Here is a 26,009-nt window from a genome sequence, read left to right as displayed (position 1 = left end):
CTACCACTATGCAGGACAAATAATAGCATTATTTATTATAGTTCATTGTTCAATGGGCCTGATTTTTAGTTAGTAGCAAAAATTGCAGCAGGAATGTAGGTGAATAAATGCGGCATCGAAATTGCGTGTGTATTCTGAGTTGCATGCTTGTTAAGGTATTGACGCGGTGGCAGAGGTACGCTCTGGCATATAGATGTGGCCAGAGTACACGAACCATTATCATCATCAACCTATTTACTATGGTCACAAATAAATAAATATATAAATCAGATTTTAATTGACTAACTGGGACCAGGACTATATTCTGGGGTGTTTATTACTTTTGTAGGGGGCAACAAGTGCAGAGTACCCCTGCAAAAGCAATAATCAATTCTAGGCTTTGTTAGGCTGGGCTGATCAGACAATAACGGTGACCTGCAGCATTCATAGTGTGAACCAGCCCACTCAGCGCAGAGCTGAAACCCCTGGTGGAACCCGAAAACAAGTGACACATGCAATTAGCCAAGCAGGCATTGTGGATAGACAGCACAATGGGCACCGTGTAGACAAAGAAAGAGCATAGCAGGCAGCATAGACAGACAAAACCAGCATAGTATTCACCGTGGACACATAGAGAGAGCATGCTAGTCTCCGTGGACATACATTTACCAACCCTTACCCTCTCTTGACAGTCTTAGGCACATGTTGCAGATGCAACCGAGTCTTCCGACACTCATATGCGCGTGTTCTCTTTGTGGGCATGCACGGTACAAATTTGCATTTTTACACTACATCACAGTGGGTCAGAATCACTTACCATCAATGTGCTAAAACTGTGACAGCAGCTCCTAATAGGACAACTGTGGAAAGTATTTGCTACTTATTGAGGAGATCATTACTTTCCACTGCGATTTATAATTACTGCTTCGCTGTGACAGCTGAGCGAAACTCACCAAAACTGTCCAGAGCGATAATATTGACTGATAGATGCCTCTATTATGCAAGGAACTGGAGTGGATAAAATTAAAGAGAAGCCTTTAATTTAAAAAAAACAGTACTGTCACGATACTTGATAAATAGGCTTTTTCATGCAAAAGCATGGGGAAGCCTTTCCCGACGTGAGCCGGCAGTACTTAATGTTGACGATGATGGGATTATATCCAGCAGTGGTCTCATCACCAGAAGAAGCCCCTATAACCGTTGAAAACACCCTTTTTGTTGGCACTGAAGCTTCTTGTCTTTCATATATCAGCCCTTTATTACAAGAACTAGTACTGTGGTATTTCCCTAAATAAACAAATGACGTGGCCACTCTTTCACTACATTTTGGGGGAGTTTATGGTGCCCAAGTTGGTAAAACCAGGTACGATTTTCATGCAGGATTTTTAAACTAGCACCCATTTACAGATATATTCAAAAGATCTGTGAATGTCAGGCTTTATAGGTAATTACTAACAGAGATGCACTTTTCATTTTAGAAATTCACCACTGTTGAGAAACCCTACCAACTAACCAGCTGTTTGCATTCATTTATGAACTGCACAAGACAAATGACACCATTGGATTGGTCGTACAGAATCTTTGAAAAAGCTAATAACAAAGAAGACAAAATGGTTGCAGAGAAAAACAGCAAAAAAGAATGGCTTAAAAATGAATTGAGACAAAAAGTCCTACATTATTAATACTGTCAGTTGGGTGCTTATAAATGTCGGGCATTTTGCCCAACGGTGTCCCCTGTGTACCACTTATCGCTTGTTCAGGACCTGTAAATAAGCCCTGCTCACTTGTCAGCCCTTCCCTGTCCTTTTTTTGGACAGAAAAATAGGGATTGTTCCCCGCTTTACACATATGGTGCTCTGCTAAGCACTATTATCAAACCGCCCAACATTGTGGCTGTTCAAATCGTGACAGAGAGGGTGATGGGATGTGGCCCTGTAATGACAGGGGATTGGGTCCTCTCATTTTGGTTAACATCCCTGTGGTCATGTATTGTGCTTTTCAAGCACTTTTCTGCCCCTTACTACCCTCCCCTTAAAAGACCATGAAATTGATGGACTTGAGGGGCACCTGTTCACAGCTGGATGAAATTGAATGGATTATTCATTCCTCTTACCATTCCAAGCTGTCTCGATCAGGACGGTGGTACAAAGACCTCAAATCGGGACTGTCCCACCAAAATCAGGACAGTTGGGAGGCATGTGTTATTGCAAAATGTTTATTTTTATTCTCCCAAGTGAGTTAGAAAATAACAATACGTCTCCACCACTCATTCTAAGTACAACCTAATTGCCTTTAGGCAAATTATGAAACACAATACAACCAAGAAGATAAAAAATATAAATGTATAAAACCAATTGGTTCAAACTATATAAAACGAACATAAAAAAAAACAGAGATCACATACCAGACACATCCCATGTCCCAAACACTGAACGACAGGATCAGTGTCCATTTTTGCCACATAGGCATCACTGGAGCCTGTTAAAATGATCTTAAAGGAGGCACACCCTGACCGATAAAGCTCAGGAGATGGTCGTATACACAGGCCGACAGAGGTCATCTTCAAAACATTGGAAGATGTCCACATGCACAGACTGAAAGAGGTTATTTTCAGAATGTTGGAAGATGTCCACACACACAGGCTGAAATAGGTAATCTTTAGAACGTAGGAAGATGTCCACATGCACAGGTTGAAAGAGGTCATGTTCAGAGCGTTGGAAGATATCCACACACACAGGCTGAAATAGGTAATCTTCAGAACACTGGAAGATATCCACACACACAGGCTGAAATAGGTCATCTTCAGAACATTGGAAGATGTCCACATACACAGGCTGAAATAGGTCATCTTCTGAACGTTGGAAGATGTAAACACACACAGGCTGAAATAGGTCATCTTCAGAACGTTGGAAGATGTCCACAAACAATGGCTGAAATAGATCATCTTTAGAATGTTGGAAGATGTCCATATGCACAGGTTGAAAGAGGTCATTTTCAGAACGTTGGAAGATGTCCACATTCACAGGCTGAAATAGGTCATTTTCAGAATGTTGGAAGATGCCCACACACACACAGGCTGATAGATGTCATCTTCAAACCACTTTGCCGATAAGCCTGATCTCCAATCCACTAATTATCAGGCATCGCTTTGTTTTTCAAGCCCACACGTTACAATATTCGGTCAAATCGACTGATGTCAGATAGCATTAGAATACAGGCAGCAACCGATAATGATCAGTGGAAATAAAAGTTTGATATGAAGAATTGTAGATGAAAAGCTTGTGGTCCAATAAACAGAAGAGAAATGTGGTATAATGTATATTATATGATTTAACTGTGCCTTGTGATGTTAGCACAAAGAGTGGGTGACACAGTCTAATGTGCTAGAGATTAGTGGTGTGTGTAGAGATTTTAGTGTAGTAGTTATCATCTTTTCTTTATAAAGCATCAACATATTACATATCGCTGTACATTGAGGTGATCATGAAACAAGTACATACAATACAGCATGAAGCAGGAAGTCAATATGGCCATGCCCAAATAACGTTACAATCTAAGACAGTCATGGGCAATCTGATATACCTCAATAGCCAAATGTGCGGCCCTTAAACCTTCAAAAGGGCCACACATTACCCAACTCAATAAATTAAAACTGCATTCCCCTCTTCTACTATATAGCTTCTACTACGTGGCTGTACATTCACTTATAAGGAAGCGCGGCCTCACTCATTTCTAACATTCACCTAAAACTGCATTTATTCAAAGATCGAGACACATACAGTATCTGTAATAACATATCAGCAGCCATTTTAATGTACGATAAACAAGCGTTACAAGCTATGGCAAACAAATCTGACTATGCAATGTGACTTTTGGGTGATTATATTTTGAAAGGCAGGTGTAAAGCAGCAACACAATTCTGTAACGAGGTTTCCATCCGTCAACCTCTTGCGCTTGCTGTTTTCAATGTGCTGCATGATAGAGAATGTCTGTTCATGTGTATAAGTGGAAAGAAAATTAGACAGCAACTAACAGGACTTGCCTAGAAATTCTTGACCTTGCTTTAACTACTGTGAGCAGGAATCGTACAGCTCATTTCTGCCAAGTAATAAGGCAGAACACGTACCCCTTCTCTAATCTCAGATCTGCTACGTGACCTTTCTGCTCTAAGGCGGTGACGTGATGCGGGAGTTGGCTGCGGCATCCAAAGAATAAGACCAAGTTCAGTCTTATTCTCTGTTTTCTGACCCACCAAGCTTCCTAACTCATGTTCAGTAAAACATGGTGTCACAGTTAAAGCTTTATGGTGTATAAGTAGAAAAGAAGAGCTGGGGATGACAGATCATAAAGCAGAGAAAAGGACTGATGGGGCAATAAGCAGGAAGGAACTGGGGACTGCAGGTGAAGGGTTTGCAGGCCGTCTGTTACCCAGCACGTCTAATATCCCTGTTCATGGACAGGTAAATGTGTAATGGAGATCAGACACAGTACTCACAAGCAGCAGTGGTGATTCACTAGTGTGTTAGGCTCTGAAGATAGGATTTCTTCCACAACGATGTCATAGGGAACTGTCTATGAGAATGGTTTCCTAAATAGTCTTAGATATATAGGGGTAGCACCCTCTGACACTCTCTCTTCATTTGATCCCACAAAAAAAGAGGAAGTTTCTACTCTCTTCTCATCTTCCTACTCTACCTCCTTTCCTCTTGATCCCATACCCTCACAAATTGGTATGTCGCTGTCTCCTGTGCTCATTCCCACTCTAACTAAAATCTGTAATCTATCTCTTTCTACTGGTATTTTTCCATCACTATGCAAGCATGCAGTGATTACTCCCATTTTAAAAAACAGAATTCTGACCCTAACTCTCTCCTAAATTGCCGCCCCCTCTCCCAGCTCCCATGCCCCCCCAAGCTTCTCGAGAGAATTGCCTACACTCGCCTCACACACTTTCTTACAGCAAACAACCTATTGGATCCAGTATCCAGTAGAAGACTGCCAGACTTTTGTTTTGTGGTTTACTTGAATTGCTCAGATGAGAGGAGTGTGACCATATCATAATTTTTGTATGAGAAATTGTTAAACAATAACTCCACCCAAAACTAAACTTTTGAATCAATTACACTAAGTTACAATAAAAAAAATGAACTAATCTGTGGTGCAGTGATCCTGTTAAGTCGTGGATATTACCCACCCCCCCTTTAATAAAATCCCCTCCCCTCATTCCCATTCATGTATTTGGATTTTAAGCTTTGTGTGGACTTTGAGTTTTGGGTTAAATCTGCCCCCCACATAAATATTTAGTTTTCTCTAAAAAAAAATTCCGCCAACAATGAATTTAACACTTGTCCACCTTATAAGAAATACAACTTGATATAAGCTTTGTGCAGGGAGAGATCCACCTCAGCCTCTGCTGACCATAATTTATCTCAGAACAAGCAAAAGATGCACATCATTACAGCTTTCTCAATAGACTCTCATATATTTTATCGAGTAAGCATTGATTATATTTCCTGTATAACATCTTTATTTTTGAACTATGAAGTAAAGATTTATTTCTGGGCTAGATGTGCAAAATAGACCCAAAAAATGACCCATGTCTTATATCTAAACGGTGGTTAGATACACTCTCTTGCATAGTGTATCCAACATGTACCATTTCCTGTGCAGTCTTGATAGGCAGAGGTCCTCTTTATATGACCAGCGCCACTGATGCGTCATATGGTGGACATTGGCGGTGTGAAATGAGTAGTGCAAAAAGTCATGCCCGCTATTTAATTCAATTATTTGGGTCTATTTTACACATTTAACCCCAAAATATAAAGTCCACAAAGTGGAGTTTGCCCTAAAGTTACAATAATGCAAAATAAAAAAAAAACTTATTTTAGATCATTTGAGGACAAATTTGTCTAGCGACGTTTTGATACTTTGACAATAAAGTTTTCTTTGTTATGAACAATAATTGAAAATGGGCCCTTTTTTTCAATGTGTTTTCTTTCTCGGCAGATCCTCTCTATGGGAATGATGACTGAATATTATCATTATTTCTTCACAACAATGGTAAGACACACTATTTAGAAATATAGTCAACAAGTTTCCATGTTATTCCTCAATTTATCTTGCTCTTTGCTTGATTCCCATGAATTAGAGCGCCAGATGAGGCAGAGAGGAGGCTGCTTATCGCAGTTATAAAAAAAATCACCTATCGCCACAGATTACCCAAAAAATGTTGCTGGGACTGTTAATTTACAATCGATTGCTTCGACACTATTGGAGCTGTAAGCGGTAAAGCCCAGGTTTGGGGGGTTTTGTATCACCAATGTGGAAAAAACTATAATTAAAAAAACAAATAAAAATTATAGAAGAAATATAAAAATATATTTTCACAGTATAAAGCATTTTTAAATGATATTAATCTGTTATTGCCATCCTGAGATGCCACAGGGGTTATCTCCCTTTCATGTATGGGACAAACCAAAAGAAATGCCCTTTTTGACCATTAATAAATTAGTCCCAGACTTTTTAAATGGCGGCTTTGGACCGAAATGCAAAATGATGACGGGATTTTCAGTTAAACACAACTCCTCAGACTGGAAACTATAGCGCTACGGTATACCTGTCCCCTGATACAGACATTCAAGTTGGACAAATTGTGCAATCAAGTTCCCCCCTTCCCCAGCTGCAGGGGACACCAGACTACCTCCACCAATTCAAATGAAGCATGGCATGGTCATTCTGTGATTAACAAACAGCTTGATGTTGCTGTTGTCTAGAAATGTGCTCCATCTGTTCATGCATGAAGTCAGCAAAATAGTTTATTTATTATTTATTTTTATTAACCTTTATTTATATAGCCCCAAAACATTACACAGAATATTTAATCATTGGCATCAGTCTATGTCACGACTACACACACACACTAGGTTTAATATTTGTCAGCAGACAATCATTCTGCCAGGTAAGGTTTTGGAGTGACTGAGAACATTCAAACTCCACAGCTTCCTCTAAGTTAACATTACGAGTACATGAAGCCAGCCCTCTCCTGGGCAGTTATAAAAGAACATTTCTGTCAGCAAAGACAGCACAATACACATCTGTAACCTTCAACTATTGGCTGGGTCGTGTAACGATAATATCCTCATCTACTTCTGCCACATTGCACCATACAAATATTAGAAGCAGAGATCTGTAGTGACCTATTTCATATTAATCAGTTACATTCCTTCATTTCTGTCCTAGTTGTAGTAGCTAGAAACCCACTGCCTGAACATTGCCCGTTACTACTGCACAGTGGTTGATAAAATGGTGAACAAAATGTAGAGAGAAGTACAGGAGTATTAATGAGAGTCATGTACTGACAGGAGCACGCTCACTGTGCTCCTGAGAAACTTTGTCACATCAGTATACAAAAGGCAATTTAATGTCACAGTGCTGGCACCACTCAGGAAAGACCATTTGGCTGGGGTAGCTATCAGAGGCACACCACGTTCGGCCAAGCTGCTTAGTCCTGAGAGGACTGGTAGGGAGGTACAAGCTGAAGTCAAAGAATTGTAGAACAGTGATGGACGAATCCAAAGACAAGGGATTGGAGAAGGTAGAATAGTGATGGGTGAAGTCGAAAGTCAAGGGATTGGAGAAGGTAGAATATGGATGGGTGAAGCCAAAGTCAAGGGATTGGAGAAGGAAGATAACTGGGGTACGAAGCTGAGGTCAAAGGATTGGAGAAAGTAGAGTGAAGAGGTACAGTTAAACAAAACAAATCTTCAAAGCACAGAGAGAGAGAGATCCAAACAAAACGTTAAAAAGGTTTGGTAGAACTAACAGACTTATAAAGGCTACAAACAGATGAAATAAATGGTATGTTTGAGTGGACCTTTTTAATGAATGGCTGATTGAAGAGTAAGGAAAGCTGTACAGTAAAACAGTAATCCAGGTGAGGTGACTAGCTAGATTGCTGTTCTTAGTAGAGTGCTGATTACAGGAATCAAGACATGGTGTTTGTGATTGTGAATAGTTTTCTGACAGTTGTTATGTTGGGCTAGTATTGTGAATCCTCACAGTTGCTCAATTAAATAAAATTCAAAAGTAGTGATAAAAAGCAGAAGTCTCAGTAGCATATGTAGGCAAATATATCATGAAATCAGTGGTGCAACTGCTGCCACTGCAGGGGGTGCGGCCACTATAGGTGAGGTAGAGGGAGAAAATTCTCATTTCACCCTCTCTTTGCTTTTCTGAGGTGCTTCTGCTAACTCTAAACAGTGAGAGTAATCACATTGAGTTGTATCCATTAATGTGTTTTTAAGTTGAGAGCAAAAGATGTCAGAAGCTTCCCAAAATCCTCCAGCAGGCATTGAAAGATACGACACACCCAATGGCAGCTGCAGACCGCCTATAAATGCCTGGTAAAACAACAGTAGAAAAAACGGCCAGTTTCTCAATCCATTTATAAGTAGCAACGGGTGTTGGAAAGGGAGGGGCTAAATACAAAAGTAAACAGCAGGAACTAACTAGCAAGTCCGCTAACTTTCCTTACATTGGCTGCGAGTGATCACATGGGGTTCGTGTCACAGGAGTCTCAGTCTTTATAAATATTCGCTGAGTTTCTATGAATATCACTGTTTCTTGGTAGTTTAGTCAGTTTGTGAAGGCTGAGCTGAAAAAGAAACCGAAATTTGATTTGACCTTGAACAAAAGTGTCTTTTAAATGACATATATGAACAATACAATCTGTTAAAAAGGTCAAAGGTTACAAGTTAAACACATTAACATTATAAACATCATCATCACCATTTATTTATATAGCGTCACTAATTCCGCAGCGCTGTACAGAGAACTCACTCACATCAGTCCCTGCCCCATTGGGGCTTACAGTCTAAATTGCTTAACACACACACACAGACACACACACAGACAGACACACACACACAGACAGACACACAGACTAGGGTCAATTTGTTAGCAGCCAATTAACTTACCAGAAACAAATTTTTTACACCTAAAACATATTGTTAAACTACTTCTTTTGTTTGAACACTTAGTAGAAACTTGAATATATTACGACTAACTAGTTTCCTATTGGGGATCCGGAGTCTGGACATATTGCTTTTCCTCATGGGACTCTACTAAATAGTAAATCAACCGCTAATACTCACTCTATGCGGGGATTACCAGGACTAATACAGATATGGAAGTGTCCTTATTTCTTTTAAGGAGGAAAAAAAGTATGTTTTACCAATATTGATTTTATTTCCATAATCTTATGTTTCCCAATGTATAGTATCTGTTTGCTATTAATTTAGTGATTATACTCTATTATAAAATAGGTATATACTTACCTGTAAAATGGTACTATTTGTTAGTTAGGTGTATAATACATTTTATATGATTTTAGAGAACCATTCTCCCGGACTTATTCTACCCTGGTGAATATTATTATTATTATTATTATTATTATTAATTTTTATTTATAAGGCGCCACAAGGCGTCCGCAGCGCCGTACAGAGACAAACAAATTACAATACAATGGGAGACAACACAGTACAGTAAACAGTAAGCACAGCAACTCAGTAAGCTTAATGCACAGCTAGAGAGGACAGGGAAGGGGGAGGTAGGATCCGCAAATGACGGGGCCCAAAAAGGAGGGCGCGGAAGACAGGGAGACCCCCAGGGGGGAGGAGAGAGCGAGAGTGGACGTGGAGTGGAGCCTCGAGGAGGAGGGCTAAGTAGCTGGAGAGCAGAGTTAGAAGTGGTGGAAACAGGAGGAGAGATGGCCCTGCTCAGAGGAGCGTACAATCTAAGGGGAGGGGTGGACAGACAGAGAGACGGAGGGGAGAGAGGGAGAGTAGGGGGACGGAGGCAGAAGATAAGGTAGGAAGTTAAGTGGGAATAGTGTCATTTTCTATTGGAATTATCACAATTATTTTTTATTAATAGGACTTATTCCCAATCGGAGCCATATTTGTTTTGATGTCAGGGCTGTCATTTTTTGGTTTTGTATATATTGAACAATTAGTAAACACTTTCTGAATTCTTGAGATGAAATTAATAAACCTCCCCCTGTGAAAGGAAACTGTCCTTCACAAAGGAGGAACCAATATACAGATATACCAGATCGTTATATTGGGCCTGTTCGACTAATGTTATTCCGGTTTCTGTCACTTGATGTAATGGAATTGAAAGTCTCAATGTGGTAACTTTATGTACTGTTAGAATGATTGAAGTTATTACATGATACAATGAGGAAGAGCCCAACATCACTCCACTGTGACAAGCAATACACATTGGGTCTTCCTGTGTGGAGTCCTGGGGTTAGATTTACTAAGAATCGAGTTTGAAGGTGGTTTGAAACCACCACCCATCGCTGGAGTTTTATTGGTCCAAACCGCCGGCATTGTGGATGAAACCGCCATCAAAACCGCCATCTAAAAGATAGGACAGGACAGTTTTAATACCTGCTTCAGAATGTCTGGATAGCTTAAACATGGTGTTTGAACTATTTTGCTATTCAGAACATAAGAGAAGCACCGACTTTTAACTTAGGTTGGCAATCATTATTTATTGATTAGGGGGCAAAATGAATTAAATAATAACATATGAGGGGGAAAAAAATTCAAAATATTTAATTATTGTATTATTCGGATAATATGTAATGACAAATTGTGCAATATAAATAATTATATCCACCATTAACAATCAGTTAATAATATTATATATTCACATTTCCCACATAATATAATGCTATAATAGTGTCCCTTTAAAAAAAAATAAAAAAAAAATAAAATCCACCATAAGTTAATATTAAATTCATTTTGTCCCTTTATCAATAAATAATGATTTTTCAAATATTTTAAATGTCAATGGTTCTTTCTCTTATGTTCTGAATGGCAAAATAGATCAAACAGCAGCAGTTTGAGCAATCTCACCACTCACAGCCACCTCTTTTATTTTGGCCATTTGGGTGGCTGTTTTGCGGCGGTTTCGAAACCCCCAGCTTAGTAAATATGGCTGTTTGCATCTTCATCATTGTTAAAATCGGGATGGCGGTTTGTATAGTGGTGGTTTTGAAAAATGTCATTTCTGGCCATTTTGACGGCGGTTTCGGCTTTAGTGAATCCGGCGGTTTCAAAACAGCTGGGAAAATAGCCGAAAAGCGGCGGTTTGAGCAAACAGCCCTTTAGTAAATCTAGCCCCTGATATCTGCAGAGGTCTACTGGTGCAAAGGGACTCCACAATCTCTCTATAGCAGAAGTCTCTTGTGACTACTCTGATGTTGGGGAATCAAGCTCCTTCCATTACCAGTCTGTGGTCATCTTCCACAGACTGGTAATGGACTGGTAATGGTCTATGCTCTATACTCAATGCGGCCGCAATACTCATCTTCCTCTCACGCCGCTCCTCCTCTGCCTCCCCTCTCTGCGTTGCCTTACACTGGCTCCCCTTCCCCTACAGAATCCTTTTCAAACTTCTCACCACCACTTACAAGCCTCTCTCCAACTCTACTGCCCCTTATATCTCTAACCTCCTCTCCATTCACACTTCTGCCTTCTCCCTGTGCTCGGCCAACGACCGCCGCCTCTCCTCCACTCTTATCACCTCTTCCCACTCCAGAATCCAAGACTTTTTCCCGTGCAGCCCCCCTTCTCTGGAACGACCTCCCCTGTTCCATCCGTCTCTCTCCTACTCTGTGCTCCTTCAAACGTGCACTCAAAACTCACCTCTTCCTCAAAGCCTACCAACCATCTACTTAACCCCCATCCCCTTTCCTTTAGCTCGTCCTCCCTTCTCTCCTCTTGCCTCAACTGGCTCCTCTTGTGCCTGGTCTGTTTACCCTCCCTTAGGATGTAAGCTCGTATGACCAGGGCCCCCTCCCCTCCTGTCTCCATAACTCTTCCGCTCCATCGTTACTGCATATGACTAGCCGGAGTTTCTGAAGTATTGGTACTTTTTGTTCATTGTTCTGTATGGTTTCACCCTGTATAGTCTACTGTTAGTACTGTGTGCGGCGCTGCGGATACTTTGTGGCGCCTAACAAATAAATGATAATAATAATAATAATCTTCCATTCCCCTCCACACATCATGACACTGTCATCTACAGATCTGACCTCACTAACACAATCACACAAGGTTACAGGTCACTGCTTCCCACAAGGTCAGAACATGCACTGATATACTGTGTCTGGTTTGAACATTCTGATGATCTGATTGGCTACGTGCTGCTCTATCCCCACCCACTTCCAAATGAAGGTAATTCCGTATGAGCATCAGACTAATACAATAACATGCTCAAATTCTCTTCAAACTCACCTTAAAAAGTCTATAAACACTTGAACACAGACAATAGCCATGATTCTGGGATTTCATACAATATCCTTATAGAGTACTGCGAGTTACTTGAAGCTGCAATACATGGTAAAGAATTCCTAAATTGCCCTTCTTTTTAACCACTAACTTAGAAATAACTATTCATTATTATTGTGACATTTGATTATATTAGGCGTGAAATTTTGGTTTGGGCACATAGAGTCGTTAATCATGATTTAATGACTCCAAATTCTTTATGACTCACTCTAATTATTTGACTCAGTTTTTTTCTAGCAATTGTATTACAATTTCTACTGCTAAGTTTCCACATCATAAAGAGTGAGGGAGAAAAAGCATGTAATGAGGTCCCCTCTGGGACTAAAGCAGTGAACCTTAATTCAATTCATTTAATCATTCCAGAGTTAGTGGAATAACTTTGAGCTATGGTGCAGTGTTAATAGCCATCTATTCTGCTATTTAACTGCCAAAAAAATTCTGCAATGGACTCCGAAACAAGTCTATTAGATAAAAATACTTTTTAGCATTGACAAAAAAAATGAAAACATGTGATGAAGATAATTGGATTATTGCGGACATTGGTTGAACTACCACGAGTGCAGCGGGTGCTGCCACTATGTGGCCCAGAGGCGGACATGCCAGAGACCTCCCCCTCCAAAGCCCCCCCGGGAGACCGACATCAGCCCCCAAAGTAACACTCGGTTCTGAAATGAGGAGGGTGGTATCCTATTCTGAGTGGCACATACTCAGAAGAGGCCACCACTCTGCTCCGCCCCTGAGGTTCTTTCCAGTTTGCAGAAATTCACCTAGATATGTGAAGGAGCAGCAGTTTGAACAGGCAGAGGAGAGGATAGTGTTGAAGTATTCCTATTGAAGTATGGAGTAGATAAATCACTGTGCTGCTATTCCTGGAGCAGTGTAGAAATGGGATTCCAGTTTACAGAGCAAAATTAGTGAAATGTCATAAAGGGGTAGAGTGAGCACTGTTACGTTTATAACTATCGTCAACAATAAAGATTCTCTGATGCGATCTCTGTGGCTCCAAAGCACAAAGGCTTAATTAGCAAAGAATTTCAAGGCAAAGATTGGCAAGCATACAGGTGTGCTCATTGGCACCAGCTCAAGCTTCAATCAGAGCGCTCTGGTTTCCAAAGCCCGAGGTGAACAATTTATACAAAGTACAGTTGTAAAAAGCAGTGACATCCCAAAAGATAGAGTTACAGTATTAAGGTCCACATTCATAGGTTGAAGCTCCCAAGAACTCAACGTCGCATTGGTGGATTCCTTGAGATTGCCAGGTGTCCTTCTTCAGACCTGTATAAACTGGTTTATATGATCCCTGTGAGCTGACTATTTCGTGTATGATCAACTGATGTTATTTATAACTAGCGTTCACAAAGTGCAAAAGCTTATAAATAATACCAGAAACGTTCTCATGCGATTGAGAACAAAATGATACCAAACTAGATGTAATTCAGATGTTGAAAACATTACTTAGCTTCTTCAACACTTTATATTTTTATATTAAAACAATAGAACATTCATTAAACATACTTAAATGTTATAATAAAAATTACGTTGCGTATGAATCGCATCGCAACTGTTTATAATGTACACAAATTATTAATTTGCCACCTTTGTCCAATTATTTAACTTTAACAGCACATTTATGGGGCAGGTGTTCCTGTTGTTGTACACAGTCTATTTTCCACTCCATAAAACACGTCCTGTTCTTTTAATGTGACCCATTTTGTGCCTGTATGTTACACTTTGATGGAAAAGTACATTTCCAGGCGCACTCTGAGTAATGTAATGAAACACCGAGCACATAATTGCCACCTGTACTAAAGGATGTCTCCATTCCAATATACTGCACTGCTTAAAGTAAAAAACAAAAATGTCAACATTCCCTCCCTCCTAAATCCTCAGCTAGCCCCAGAGTCAGACAGCTTAGTTTACACTATAACAGGGAAACCATGAGTCTCAGTGCAGTGCTGGTGCCTCTAGGAAGGAAGGGTGGGTGCAAAATCCATTGTGCCCCCTATCCCAGTCCCACTCTGACAAACACTGGGGCCAAACCAACCGCCCTGGGCTGTGAGAACCAGGGTAATGGACAAGATTGGTCCCCCTGACAGGGGTGCACGCAGGATCTTTAAGGGGGGTTTAAGGTTTCCACCCCAAAAACAATATATAGAGAGAGCTGCTGCGCATGCGGCCCATTTCGGCAGCACTGTACTGTACAGCAGCCACGTCCCTGTCAAAGAAGCATCCGTGGCGGTGCTGTATTGTACTACAATACAGAACCGCCGCAAACGCTTCTTTGTCAGCGCCTCGGCTGCTGTACAGTACAGTGCCGCCATGTACTGTTTAGTGCCCGTTGTTCGCGGAGGGGAGGAGTTTATGGAGAACCAGAAACCCCCCTGCGTGCGCCCCTGCCTGAAGTAGCCACTTATCCAGGTATAATATATATATATATATATATTTACACATTTTAGTAATTTTTCTACTCTTTTCATTTCTGGAGGAGTTTCCCAAGAGCAGATAGAGAGCATACAATCGATGTGCTCTGGGCAGACCAATTTAGTAGTAAAAAAAAAAAAAATGAGTGACCTTTTGGGTTGTCATAATAATTATACGGCTTAACTGGATTTTTTGTGATAAATGGGAGAGGTAGTAATCAGAAAATAACAGATTTGAAGATTATTTATCTCAGAGTCACAGCAACATTTATTGGATTAAAACTGAAAACATTTAAATGTTTTCTAGCTTATTACAGTATTTGGTTGAATTGTATAGCACAATGTATTATGATTTAAATGATTAAACAGATCTCTTTTATTTGAATATATTTTATATGATTAAGGTTTTAATAAAGTAGCTGTAGTGTTCATTCCTGCTATGGTAATGCATGTCATTTAGAGAGGAACTGTACCAATGGGAAATTACTATACTCTGGAAATATTAAGAGTTGAATATAAAAAAATAATATACCTGTTGCAGAGTTTTACCTAGCTACTATGAAGGTGTTACTAACTGTGCTTGCAGAACTTACTATACTGTGCAGTGCAGTGGCGGAACTACCTTTGGTGCACCGGAGCCCATGGAGATAATAGGGCCCGCTGCACAGGGGACTAGCGAGCTGTGGGACCCGGTTCTCTCCTCCCTGCTACCATGCACTGTGGCCCACAGCTCAATAGTTCCACCTCTGGTACAATGCAAATGCTCTTATCTGTCCATTAATCCTAATATCTACTCTATCTGTCAATGTGTGATAATTATCTCTCATCAATACAACTTAGAGGCACAGCCTACTAGGAGAGAATAGTGCTGAGACCACTGACAGGTCAGGCTGGAAAACTAGAACATGACAGAGTAGGCAAGGAGAAGAGGAATAGAGCACACTAGCCAACTTTCTGAAGCCGGCGTCCGGGAGCTCCCTGGGGGAGGTGGGCGCTTCAAGGGTGGGGCTATGCAAATTCCCTGCGACATAATGGCGCAAATGTGTCATTTTACAGTGGGGGTGGGGCCAAATGCCGCACTTCCCTGAGAATCATGGCATTTTGGCTCTATTTCTGCCCACTTCTTAGTGAAGTGGGCAGATGCGGGAAGATGCCATACTCTCCCAGGAGTCCGGGAGACCTACTCGGAATCCGGGAGTCTCCCGGACATTCTGGGAGAGTTGGCAAGTATGGAATACAGCCATAAAATTGATCATAACCTGTACAGGGAGATAACATAAAATAATGTTGTACTAGACAATATTATTTAGCAATGAACAAGTTTGAGGTTAGAGCGGCGGTTCCCAAACTGTGCGCCGCGGCTCCCAGGGGTGCCGCGGCGCTGTCACTGGGGTGCCGCGGGCCAGCCGTATAAAAAAAAAGAAAGAACACAGTAACTTACCAATCCGCTGGGCGCCAGGACCCAGCAGCCTCCTCTCTCCCGCAGCAGCTGTCACTGACATCGATATTCAGTGACAGCTGCGGGAGAGAGGAGGCTGCTGGGTCCCGGCGCCTGGCTGATTGGTAAGTTACTGTGTTCTTTCTTTTTTTTATGGCTGGAACGCGTCAGAGGAGTGAGAGGGATCGTGACAGCGGGGCAGAGGAGGGGGACAGCAGGGGCAGAGGAGAGTGACAGCGGGGCAGAGGAGGGTGACAGCGGGGCAGAGGAGGGTGACAGCAGGGGCAGAGGAGAGTGACAGCGGGGCAGAGGAGGGTGACAGCGGGGCAGAGGAGGGTGACAGCAAAGGCAGAGGAGAGTGACAGCGGGGCAGAGGAGGGTGACAGCTGAGCAGAGGAGGGTGACAGGCAGCAGGGGCAGAGGAGGGTGACAGCGGGGTAGAGGAGGGTGACAGAAGGGGCAGAGGAAAGTTACAGCGGGGCAGAGAAGGGTGACAGCGGGGCAGAGGAGGGTGACAGCTGAGCAGAGGAGGGTGACAGGCAGCAGGGGCAGAGGAGGGTGACAGCGGGGTAGAGGAAGGTGACAGAAGGGGCAGAGGAGAGTTACAGCGGGGCAGAGGAGGGTGACAGCGGGGCAGAGGAGGGGCACAGCGGGGCAGAGGAGGGTGACAGCGGGGCAGAGGAGGGGCACAGCGAGGCAGAGGAGAGGGGCAGTGGAGGGGGACACAGCGTGAGAGGGGCAGTGGAGGGGGACACAGCGTGAGAGGGACAGTGGAGGGAGACACAGTGTGAGAGGGACAGTGGAGGGAGATACAGCGTGAGAGGGGCAGTGGAGGGGGACACAGCGTGAGAGGGGCAGTGGAGGGGGACACAGCGTGAGAGAGGGCAGAGGAGGAGGACAGCTTGAGAGAGGGCAGAGGAGGGGAGAGCGTGACAGAGGGCAGAGGGGGCAGCGTCAGAGAGGGCAGTGTGTCTGGATGCAGAGGGGGCAGTGTATCTGGATGCAGAGGGGGCAGAGTGTCTGGATGCAGAGGGGGCTTTTTGCATACAACTAAATAAGTATTTCTGTCCTGACCTAAATACTTATTACAATTTTTGACCCAACTACTTCTAAAACAGGACTGCTCAATAATTATTTTGGAGGGGTGCCTTGAAAAAATTTGGAGACTCTAAGGGTGCCGCGAACTGCAAAAGTTTGGGAACCACTGGGTTAGAGTGTCTTTTTTACCGGTTTTGGGTTCAAAATTACTTAGGGATCTATTTATCAAAAATTACGGTTTTGAGTTACACTGCTCAATTTGCACAGAATGGTTATTTTTCACTTTCTATATTAATGCTTATTATTTACATATTATAAACATTTAATCATGGCCTCAGTTGGGTCTGAATTATTTCCACTTAATTATTTTATGCAGATGGGATGCATTGGGGGATGGAATTATAGAGAAAAAAGCAGGGGAAGGGGTGAGTTAATGAGCACCACAGAAAGAGTGCTGTGCGGAGGTGAGAACTGCATACCTCCTAACAATTAGAATCCCAAAAATGCCCTCTTCAGCCCAAACTCCTCCTACAAATGGGTAATTGTAAAACTCCACCCCTTTTTATGTTAAGCACCACCCATTTTGCGGCTTGTAAATCGGGATATGGGAATGTAAATCTGGGCTTGTTAGTACCTATAACAGATCATGCTTTATAGGTTTCATTTAACTATAGTATTTTTATATTGTTTCACTCAAGGACTATGGTTAATTATTCAGAATTACTTCTATATCCATTCCATTAGAATGTTTTTGTTTACTAAATTGGCAAAAAGATAATGCAATTTGCAGTTTCAACATCCAGAATTTCACATTTTCCTGAAACTTTCTAATAAATAGAGGCTGACAAAGGAGAGACAGAATGTACCCTAAATGACTGTATTGCTAATGCCTTCCCTATTGCACAAAGGTAATTCACGGCCAGTAAAACAAAGATTCAATGCCTCTAAATGTAAAGCATTTTGTCCGGGGCTGACAGTTGGAGATTAATATTTATGTGAAAATATGAATTAGGGAAGGTAAATGTCTCCCTTAGTACAATATTGATTCCAAATAACATACAGCTACTTTTCTTTTTTTCCTATGGGAAAAAAAAACCTATCTGTGTAATATCAATATATTGTTACGGGGGTTTTGTCAAACATAAATTCTGTCATTCTGTTTAGGTTAGATTCAAGTCAGTTGTGGAGGGGGGAACAGACACATACACATTATATATATATATATATATATATATATATATATATTTCTCTCTCTCTCTATATATATATATTATTAAAGTAATTCTATCGTTTTAAAATAAGCATTGCCCAATCAATTGAATGTGTGTCCAAAGCACAAAGTAATTTATTTTAACAGATGTAAATAGTCAACATTTCAATACATTATTATATTATGATAAATTACAATACAGCCAATACCAAAAGATAAGTACATACCAATGCAATCACTTGCACACTCTGCGCAACCACGGGACCCGATGGACAATATTCTGTATAGAATATTGTGTCAGAGTTGACTGAGGCCCCAGTGAGATGCAGCTAATATATATACAGTCAGTGTTTCATTGTGAACAATAGAGATGACGTAGATTGTTTCTATAGGTCCAGACATTGGGTGGGTCCAGGCCAGACAGGTAATAGGTTGATTCAATCTAAGGAATCCAAAGGTGGGGGTCTTCTCTCCAGGAGGTCTGCTCCTTTTCATAGCCAGTATCATACAAAGGTTTACTCTCTAATATCAATAACTAAAGTATGCAATGTGCGATCTCTTCGCCGACTGCACCGGACAGCTGCTGATGATTAGGGCTTCAATATGATATCAGGCATGACACCTTTCCTATTACCTAAACCTTTAATAACACTACAATGTACATATAATCACTATATATATATATATATATATATATATGTATATATCTATATATATATATATATACAGACTAATAATAAACCGAATACTATCTGCTCCTGAATTACAGTGTAACAGAACCAATATGAAATTATATAAATAACTAACTGTTATAATGCGAGTGTGTGCGTGCGTATTTTACCGTGCGATCGCGTCACGCCACGTAACACGTGGCGTACGCTTCGCAATACGCACGGCAAACCAATATTAAACCAATATACTTTCGTTCATCCAATTATACAACTTTGACAGTCCACCCTTTGATAGTACAATAAACTATCACCTTAAAGATGTTATATGCAGGATCTCAGTACCACGTTTCATTGTTATGTAATACAAATCCCCCTTGGTGTATGTCCACGCTGTTTGTAGATCTAAACAAGTTATCATAAGAGAGAGTCTTAATCCTCTAAACGACTTCTTCTTTTACTATAAACCGTACACTTCTGGAGCTTGGAGATAACTTTTTGTATGCCCTTCAAGGGTGCAATAAAACACTTAATACATTATTTGGAAAGGTACATGGTACAGTAGAACGTGTATCAGCTATACAGAATTCTCTACTACAGTTCTTCAAGTTTAACAGGTTCTTCTGTCCAACGCATGTCTTTAAGCTCAGAATACATTTAAACACTTCATGTTCATCAATAGCATCATCATATGTCTATCAATAATGTCATATGCAATCTCCTTCAGCTTGCGTTAATATACACACATCTAATAATGTCACCAGTTCTTTTCATCAACACTTGTGGGTGGGCTATTGTCTGCTCGTTCTTCCCAGTCTCTCAATACTCAGATTTAACAGTGACCGGCTTGCAAAGCATTGGGAGACTTCAGACTAAGGGACCTAGGTGTTCTACTTTTTCCCTTAGTGACCTCCCGCCTATAGTTCGGGTACCTCAAGAATATTTAGTGGAAAGAGAACTAATCCTACTTGATATAATCACTGAGGCACGTGTGAGCACGCCCAGCACTTTGTTTGGTCTAAAACCTTACCCTCCCAAGAATGATAATCATCCTCTAGGATGCCTGCTCAAGTCCGAATATTACTGGACCGGCATCGCTGGGTGTGTCTCTTTTCTAACCATGGGGTCGCCGTACTTACGGACGTAATGCTACTCAGACAATAGCCCCTCGCACTTTCTCCAAGCTCCGAGGTTTCTAAATTTACCTTTACCCCTGAATTGAATAGAGTAATTGGCTGGACTGATTATGCTACTAACTTCTTCCTCCCCAATACCTCCTTATCATTACCTGAACCAGTCTCTGTCACCTGCTAATAATCAAAAGAATTAACCGTCCTGAGAAGAGAGTGAAATGAGAGAACACAAAACAGGAAAAACTACAACTTCATGCTGGACAACAGTCTTAGCCTTTGGCTCAGGTGCTACTAACTGCATTTGAGGCCTTCCAGTACAGACTCATGAGTGCCCTTGGACCCTTCTCTGAGTGTTGGCCCCTCTGCAGTGGGTGGTATGGGCACCAGTGTGTCTCTGCTACCCTTGAAGCGTGAGGCTGGTAGCCTACACCTGGTACCTGTCTGTCAAATAACCTAAGCTTAAGAGATTTCTGTTCCACAACTTACTCTCCCGATCCAACATCCTGACAGTTAGTGTAACCTTTCAGGAAACAATGTTTTGGACGTTCTCGGTTACTGTCTCACTATTTACCTTCTCTCAAGGTCTAACCTAGCCTCCCAGTTACAATCTCATCTCACGAGGGATCAAGAACATTTCAAAAACTGACAGGTTAGGAGTCTGCCCAGGAGTGATCTTTTGGTAGCGGGAAAGGACTAGTGGCACTTCAATCAAGTTCCAACTCTTATTCTATTCAATTCATTCTACCGAGTACCACTACTTTATGTTCACACTGGTTTATGGCTAACTGAAAGTATGTGATTTGTTACCACTACTCATACATTATACATCTATTATCAATAACATGAATACCCCTATCATCTATTATAACTCTAGGACTATCACATTAAATAACAAAAGCTTTGAGTATGAAACAGTAATACATTAGACACATTTCAATACACCTCTACCTAGACATATTTCATTGGTACACCTGTGTATACTTGAGGATCCTGCATGGTGGTAATTGGATGACGTGTATTTGTTTTACCTGGAGGAAAACCCATCAGCAGGAGGGATATGGGATGGCTCTATTGGTCTACCTTGTCCATCTCTCCAGAGTCCACCAGACTCCTCACCACATCTCTTCACCTTCCAGACAGTTTATCCCTCGGGTAACACAAATCTTCCTATATTAAACCAATATGTGTATGCGTGCATGTGTGTGTGTGTTCACCTTTTTAAAACTAAAACAATACAATGAAAAACAAACAAAACATAGATTTGTTAGCTGTCACATAAAACCCTGTTGTCTATTTGACAGTTATGTTCTCCCTGGTGTGACAGCCCTGTATGGTTGTGCGTGTAAGTGTGGACCTTACTAGCAGCTACTTCAGTTGGTAACTGTGTCACTGTCTAAAGTCCTCTATGTAGTGTCCTAATCATGTGCTGGTATTGCTATAAAACGATTTCTCAGTCACCTCAACATCGCCCTCTAGACTAGAAAAATGCTAAAGACCAATGTATATCAATCGATTTTCCCTCTGCCAACTCACATGTCATTCTCAGTACCTCATATTCAGCTACTTGACTAAGTGGGAAAGGCAAAGGGGTCTCTTTCTATAACACTTTCTTCAAATATAACAGTATCCAGTACATGCCTGTCTAACAGTGAAAAATATAAAACATGAAATTTCTACATTTTCTAGGGTTTCACATTATGTCGTATCTTGTGGTAAAAATCCTACTCCAGTGTTCTACACAGAGATGCATATCTGTATGCCTATCCTCTAGCAATCTCCTGTCTCCACCCTTTGTGCATCCATAAAAAAGCACATTTTTGTACAGGAGGCACGAATCATAAAACAAAAAAACAAAACAGATATGCAATCTATAAAACATGAATCGTATTTCCACAACAGAACCTTTCTGCTTAAAATCAGCAGTTTCTATACACATGAAAACAAAACCCCTGACTGTTTCTGTAACTCATGTCAATCTAGTGTGTGTATCTCTGAATTTGTCTTATGTAAAAAAAAAAAAATATGTTTTAGCCCCATTGTTGAGACTGTGTCTGATTTTATCTCTACCAAAGCAGAGAGAGAGAGAGAGAGAGAGAGAAATGGGGTAGAGGGAGCGAGAGGTAGAGAGAGACTAGCATTTGTGTAAAGAATGGGAAATAGGAAAGCAATGAATGATGGGAATACAAAGGTTTGAATACAAACATACATATAGAAAGGGAGATTTTTACAACAAAATGACAGCTGGATTGGACTCTGACTCTATGGGGAAATGGCTGTATTCATTCCACTGTTCCCCTTAGCTATTTGCTAACTATGACCCCTCCCCATACTTGACTAGGGGGTCTTAACAGTGCAATCCAGTGTCGTCCGTCATTTGTTCATTAAGAACTCGGTATCTCATTGACTACATACCTTTTCAACTGACTTTTCTAACTTATGATAGAGAAATGTAAAAATTTACTCTTAGTGACTCATATTTTCTCTGAAATACATAAAACAATATTTTGGAGCAAAGTATGTACATACTTCATTGTTGGATAATGAGTCTCTGCCAAACAATTTATCATGAGTCACTGCAGCCTAAAACAAAAGAGTGTTCCAATTGTCTATTGTTAATTTGTCTTTCAAGAGTGATTCTTCTATTTCTCTATCTCCCCTTTTGATCACTAAGTCTATACTCCTTTTGTGTCCCCTTTACCTGTGAGAAGAAAAACAAGATAGTTATCTTAAAACAGCAAACACAACAAACATTTCTATTCTTTGCCGTCGGCTAGCAATTTAGGAAAACAAACATTTCACAACATAAATGAACAAACAAAATCAACAAAGATTACCTTTTAAAAATCAGTTTCCTGCCCACTACTACTTACCACAGTTTAAAGCCCACCTGTTTGTAGGACTACAGGTCTGACCTAACCTCCAGGGTTGACTATGGTTCTCCCCCAAGGCATTGGCTGCTATGAGGTGCACAGGAAACTGTTGAGAAGTCTCCGAGACTTGTGTGCGCCGTCTCTGTGGGTGTCTATGTGATTCCCCCTTAGGTGGGCCAAGTCTCTTTGCTTCGTGTCCCATTTTCTTAGCCTTGGCTCTAATATTTTCTTTGCAATCTTTCCTCAAATGTCCCTTTTTAAGACAGTTAAAACACTTCAAAGATTTCTGTTTCTTTCGTCCCTTATAGTGGTTTTTATAATTCTGAGGTTGTGGATGTAGTTTTTCTAATGCCTGGATACTCAACATCATTAACTTATCACTCTGTGCTTTTTCCTTTTTACATATATTTTTATCATGTTCTATAGCATGTCCTCTAATATCAGTTACCGTGAGACCTCTCCAATTAGGAAAAGAGGTTTGTATCCAGGTCCTTAGATCCTCCCGGAGGCCGTCCATTATTACTGCAACAGTTACCTCCCTGTAATGTGGATTTACCATTATATCCCATATTCCTGTGTACTTAATAATGCCCGCTAGCGCCCTTGAAAAATAATCAGTTGTATTCTCATTACCTTTTTGTTTGATGTTGTATATTTTGCCCCATTCCACAGTCACTGGAAAATATACGGCCAACTCTTTGATTATACGTCCAATATTATGCTGATTGTTATCCTCAGTTAAGGGTTTATCCTTTTCCAAGCTACAACCCTCAAGGAACTTTTGTATATCAGTAGCGAGAGGAAGACAAGCTCTAAACAGCACTCGCCAATCTTTATTAGTAGGTTCATGTGCATTACCTAAATGTCTAATAAATTTCTGACACTTGGCCAAATCTATTCTAGGATCAGGGAAATCAGACATAATTGTAAATAGTTCCGTCTTAGTCCATGGAGAATACACTGCTACCTGTTTCATGGGAACTACACCATCTCTGTCCGCTTTCCCATTGGGAACTGCTGTTCTGCGGATAGGATATAAGCCTACTAAATCACTCTGTTCTGACCTAGTTGCTGGAATTGCTGTTGCAGTATAATGAATGTCTCCCCCTGTGTTAACCTTTTCATTATTCTCACCACTTTCAGCAGCTGCCCCTGCTGGTGGGACCGTTCCTCTTCTTTGTCCTGAAACATTACTTTTAACATTACTTAAAACATAATACAAGTTACTAGTTACCATTTTTACATTTTTGGTATTGGCTGTACTTCCCGCCCCAACCAAATTTATCGGGGGCGTGTTTGCGTTCAGTTCGCCACGCTTTGCAACGCACACTTCCGGAATGCTTGTTTCCGGTACGCTTACTTCCGCTGAACACGTGTTTTTCGCTACACTCACTTCCGCTGTGCGTTCGCTGCTTTGCCACGTGTTACCTTCCATTTGCCACAATTTTAAACAGTCATCATGTTCAATTCTCGTTTTTGTTGGTTTAATCAACCGCACTTTATCTCTAACATTATTTAACACCTCTGAGACAAGAGTACCTATGTTTGGGAAAGGTTTCACACACTCCCGGGTCATCTTGACCCATTTGTCGCAATATGCCGTGGCATACGCACCGTATTTATTATACATAACATATTTTGCCGAACCAACCGGCCATTCATTAGGCAGCACAACATGAACTATCTCTAGCGTTTGCTTCATATCCATTGTGAAAACAACCTATTTCTCAACGCTACACAAAAAGACTTTTACCTGTTCTCTTTTGAAACAGAACTTACTAGAGATTTTTTTTATTCCTGGACGTTTTCAACAGGCACGTCCCCTTAAAGATATCAATGCCCTTCCTAGTTTGAGTACTTTACCACTGTCAGCACCCGATATCAATCAAGAATATCAGTGGTTGCAGCGTATTTCCTCCCACATCTCCCAAGTCGCAATCACGGCTGCACTAAATCAACCATGCGGTCCAATCGCACCGCCTACGGATACTAACTATCGGTAAGCTTTGCGATTAATATTTGGGAATGCCGCGAAAACCTGTTATTTTCGCTTCGAGTATACCTGCCAAGTATACTCTGTGGTGTCTCTTTATCACCTGCTCTTTGTTAGAACAGAACACCACTCACACAAAGGTTTCTTTATATCCTGCTCAGCCCTAGAACAGAACCTTTGTTGTCAGGTCACCTTTTTTTAACATGCCCCGTCAGACACACCTGAACTAAAGCGCTATCAATTTTCAACAGTTCCACACTGCCCTCCCAATACTTAATCAAGGCCCTGCCATGCGGTCCAACCGCACTGCTCAGAGATACTAGTTATCTGTAAACATCGTGATTAGTATTAGGCACACGTGTAAAAACCTATAGTTGCCTATAGTTACCAGTATATTTTTGCCTTTATATATTCATTCACATACACACACATAACCTTTGTTTTCTGTACAGAAAATAACTTTCCCAAACAATGGCACGATCTTTTCAGAGACTTTATCAAGTGCTTACAGTATGCATATAACAACTATCAAAACTATTGTTCAACCACGTGGCAAATCTACCGGAAGTTCGCGTACGCACAGCAGGAACTACACATACGCACAGCAATGCAATACACTTTAAAACATAAAACGACAATAAAAAGAAACATTTTTTTTCTTTCTTGTCCCTAGATTCTAATTAGCGTTCCTTCAGTCTATGCAACAACGGACATTCGGTTTCGCAACACACAGTGAACCACAGGTATTAGACGCATTACATTCTTTCCTGCTTTATGCGATGCATCCGTCAATCCACCCTTTGTTGAGGAACCGAATATCGTAAGCGTTGCATACCTGCCGGTAACGTAACTCCTAACTCACGAGCCCCCATATTATTAAAGTAATTCTATCGTTTTAAAA

The 26,009-nt window shown here is 41.0% G+C and overlaps 1 protein-coding gene across 6 annotated transcripts in view; it reads left to right on the top strand.

The window, feature by feature from the left end:
- GRIK1 (glutamate ionotropic receptor kainate type subunit 1) overlaps positions 1-26,009 on the top strand; it is a 353,375-nt gene that overhangs the window by 209,647 nt on the left and 117,719 nt on the right. For all 6 annotated transcript variants that reach the window (XM_075197143.1, XM_075197141.1, XM_075197144.1 and 3 more), the window contains exon 5: positions 5,986-6,039. In XM_075197143.1, coding sequence (XP_075053244.1) covers positions 5,986-6,039 — 54 coding nt within the window. The remainder of the gene's footprint in view (positions 1-5,985; positions 6,040-26,009) is intronic.

This window comes from Mixophyes fleayi, chromosome 2 (genome assembly GCF_038048845.1).
Source record: "Mixophyes fleayi isolate aMixFle1 chromosome 2, aMixFle1.hap1, whole genome shotgun sequence".
NCBI classification, from domain to species: domain Eukaryota; kingdom Metazoa; phylum Chordata; class Amphibia; order Anura; family Limnodynastidae; genus Mixophyes; species Mixophyes fleayi.
This window is presented reverse-complemented; position numbering and strand designations above follow the sequence as displayed.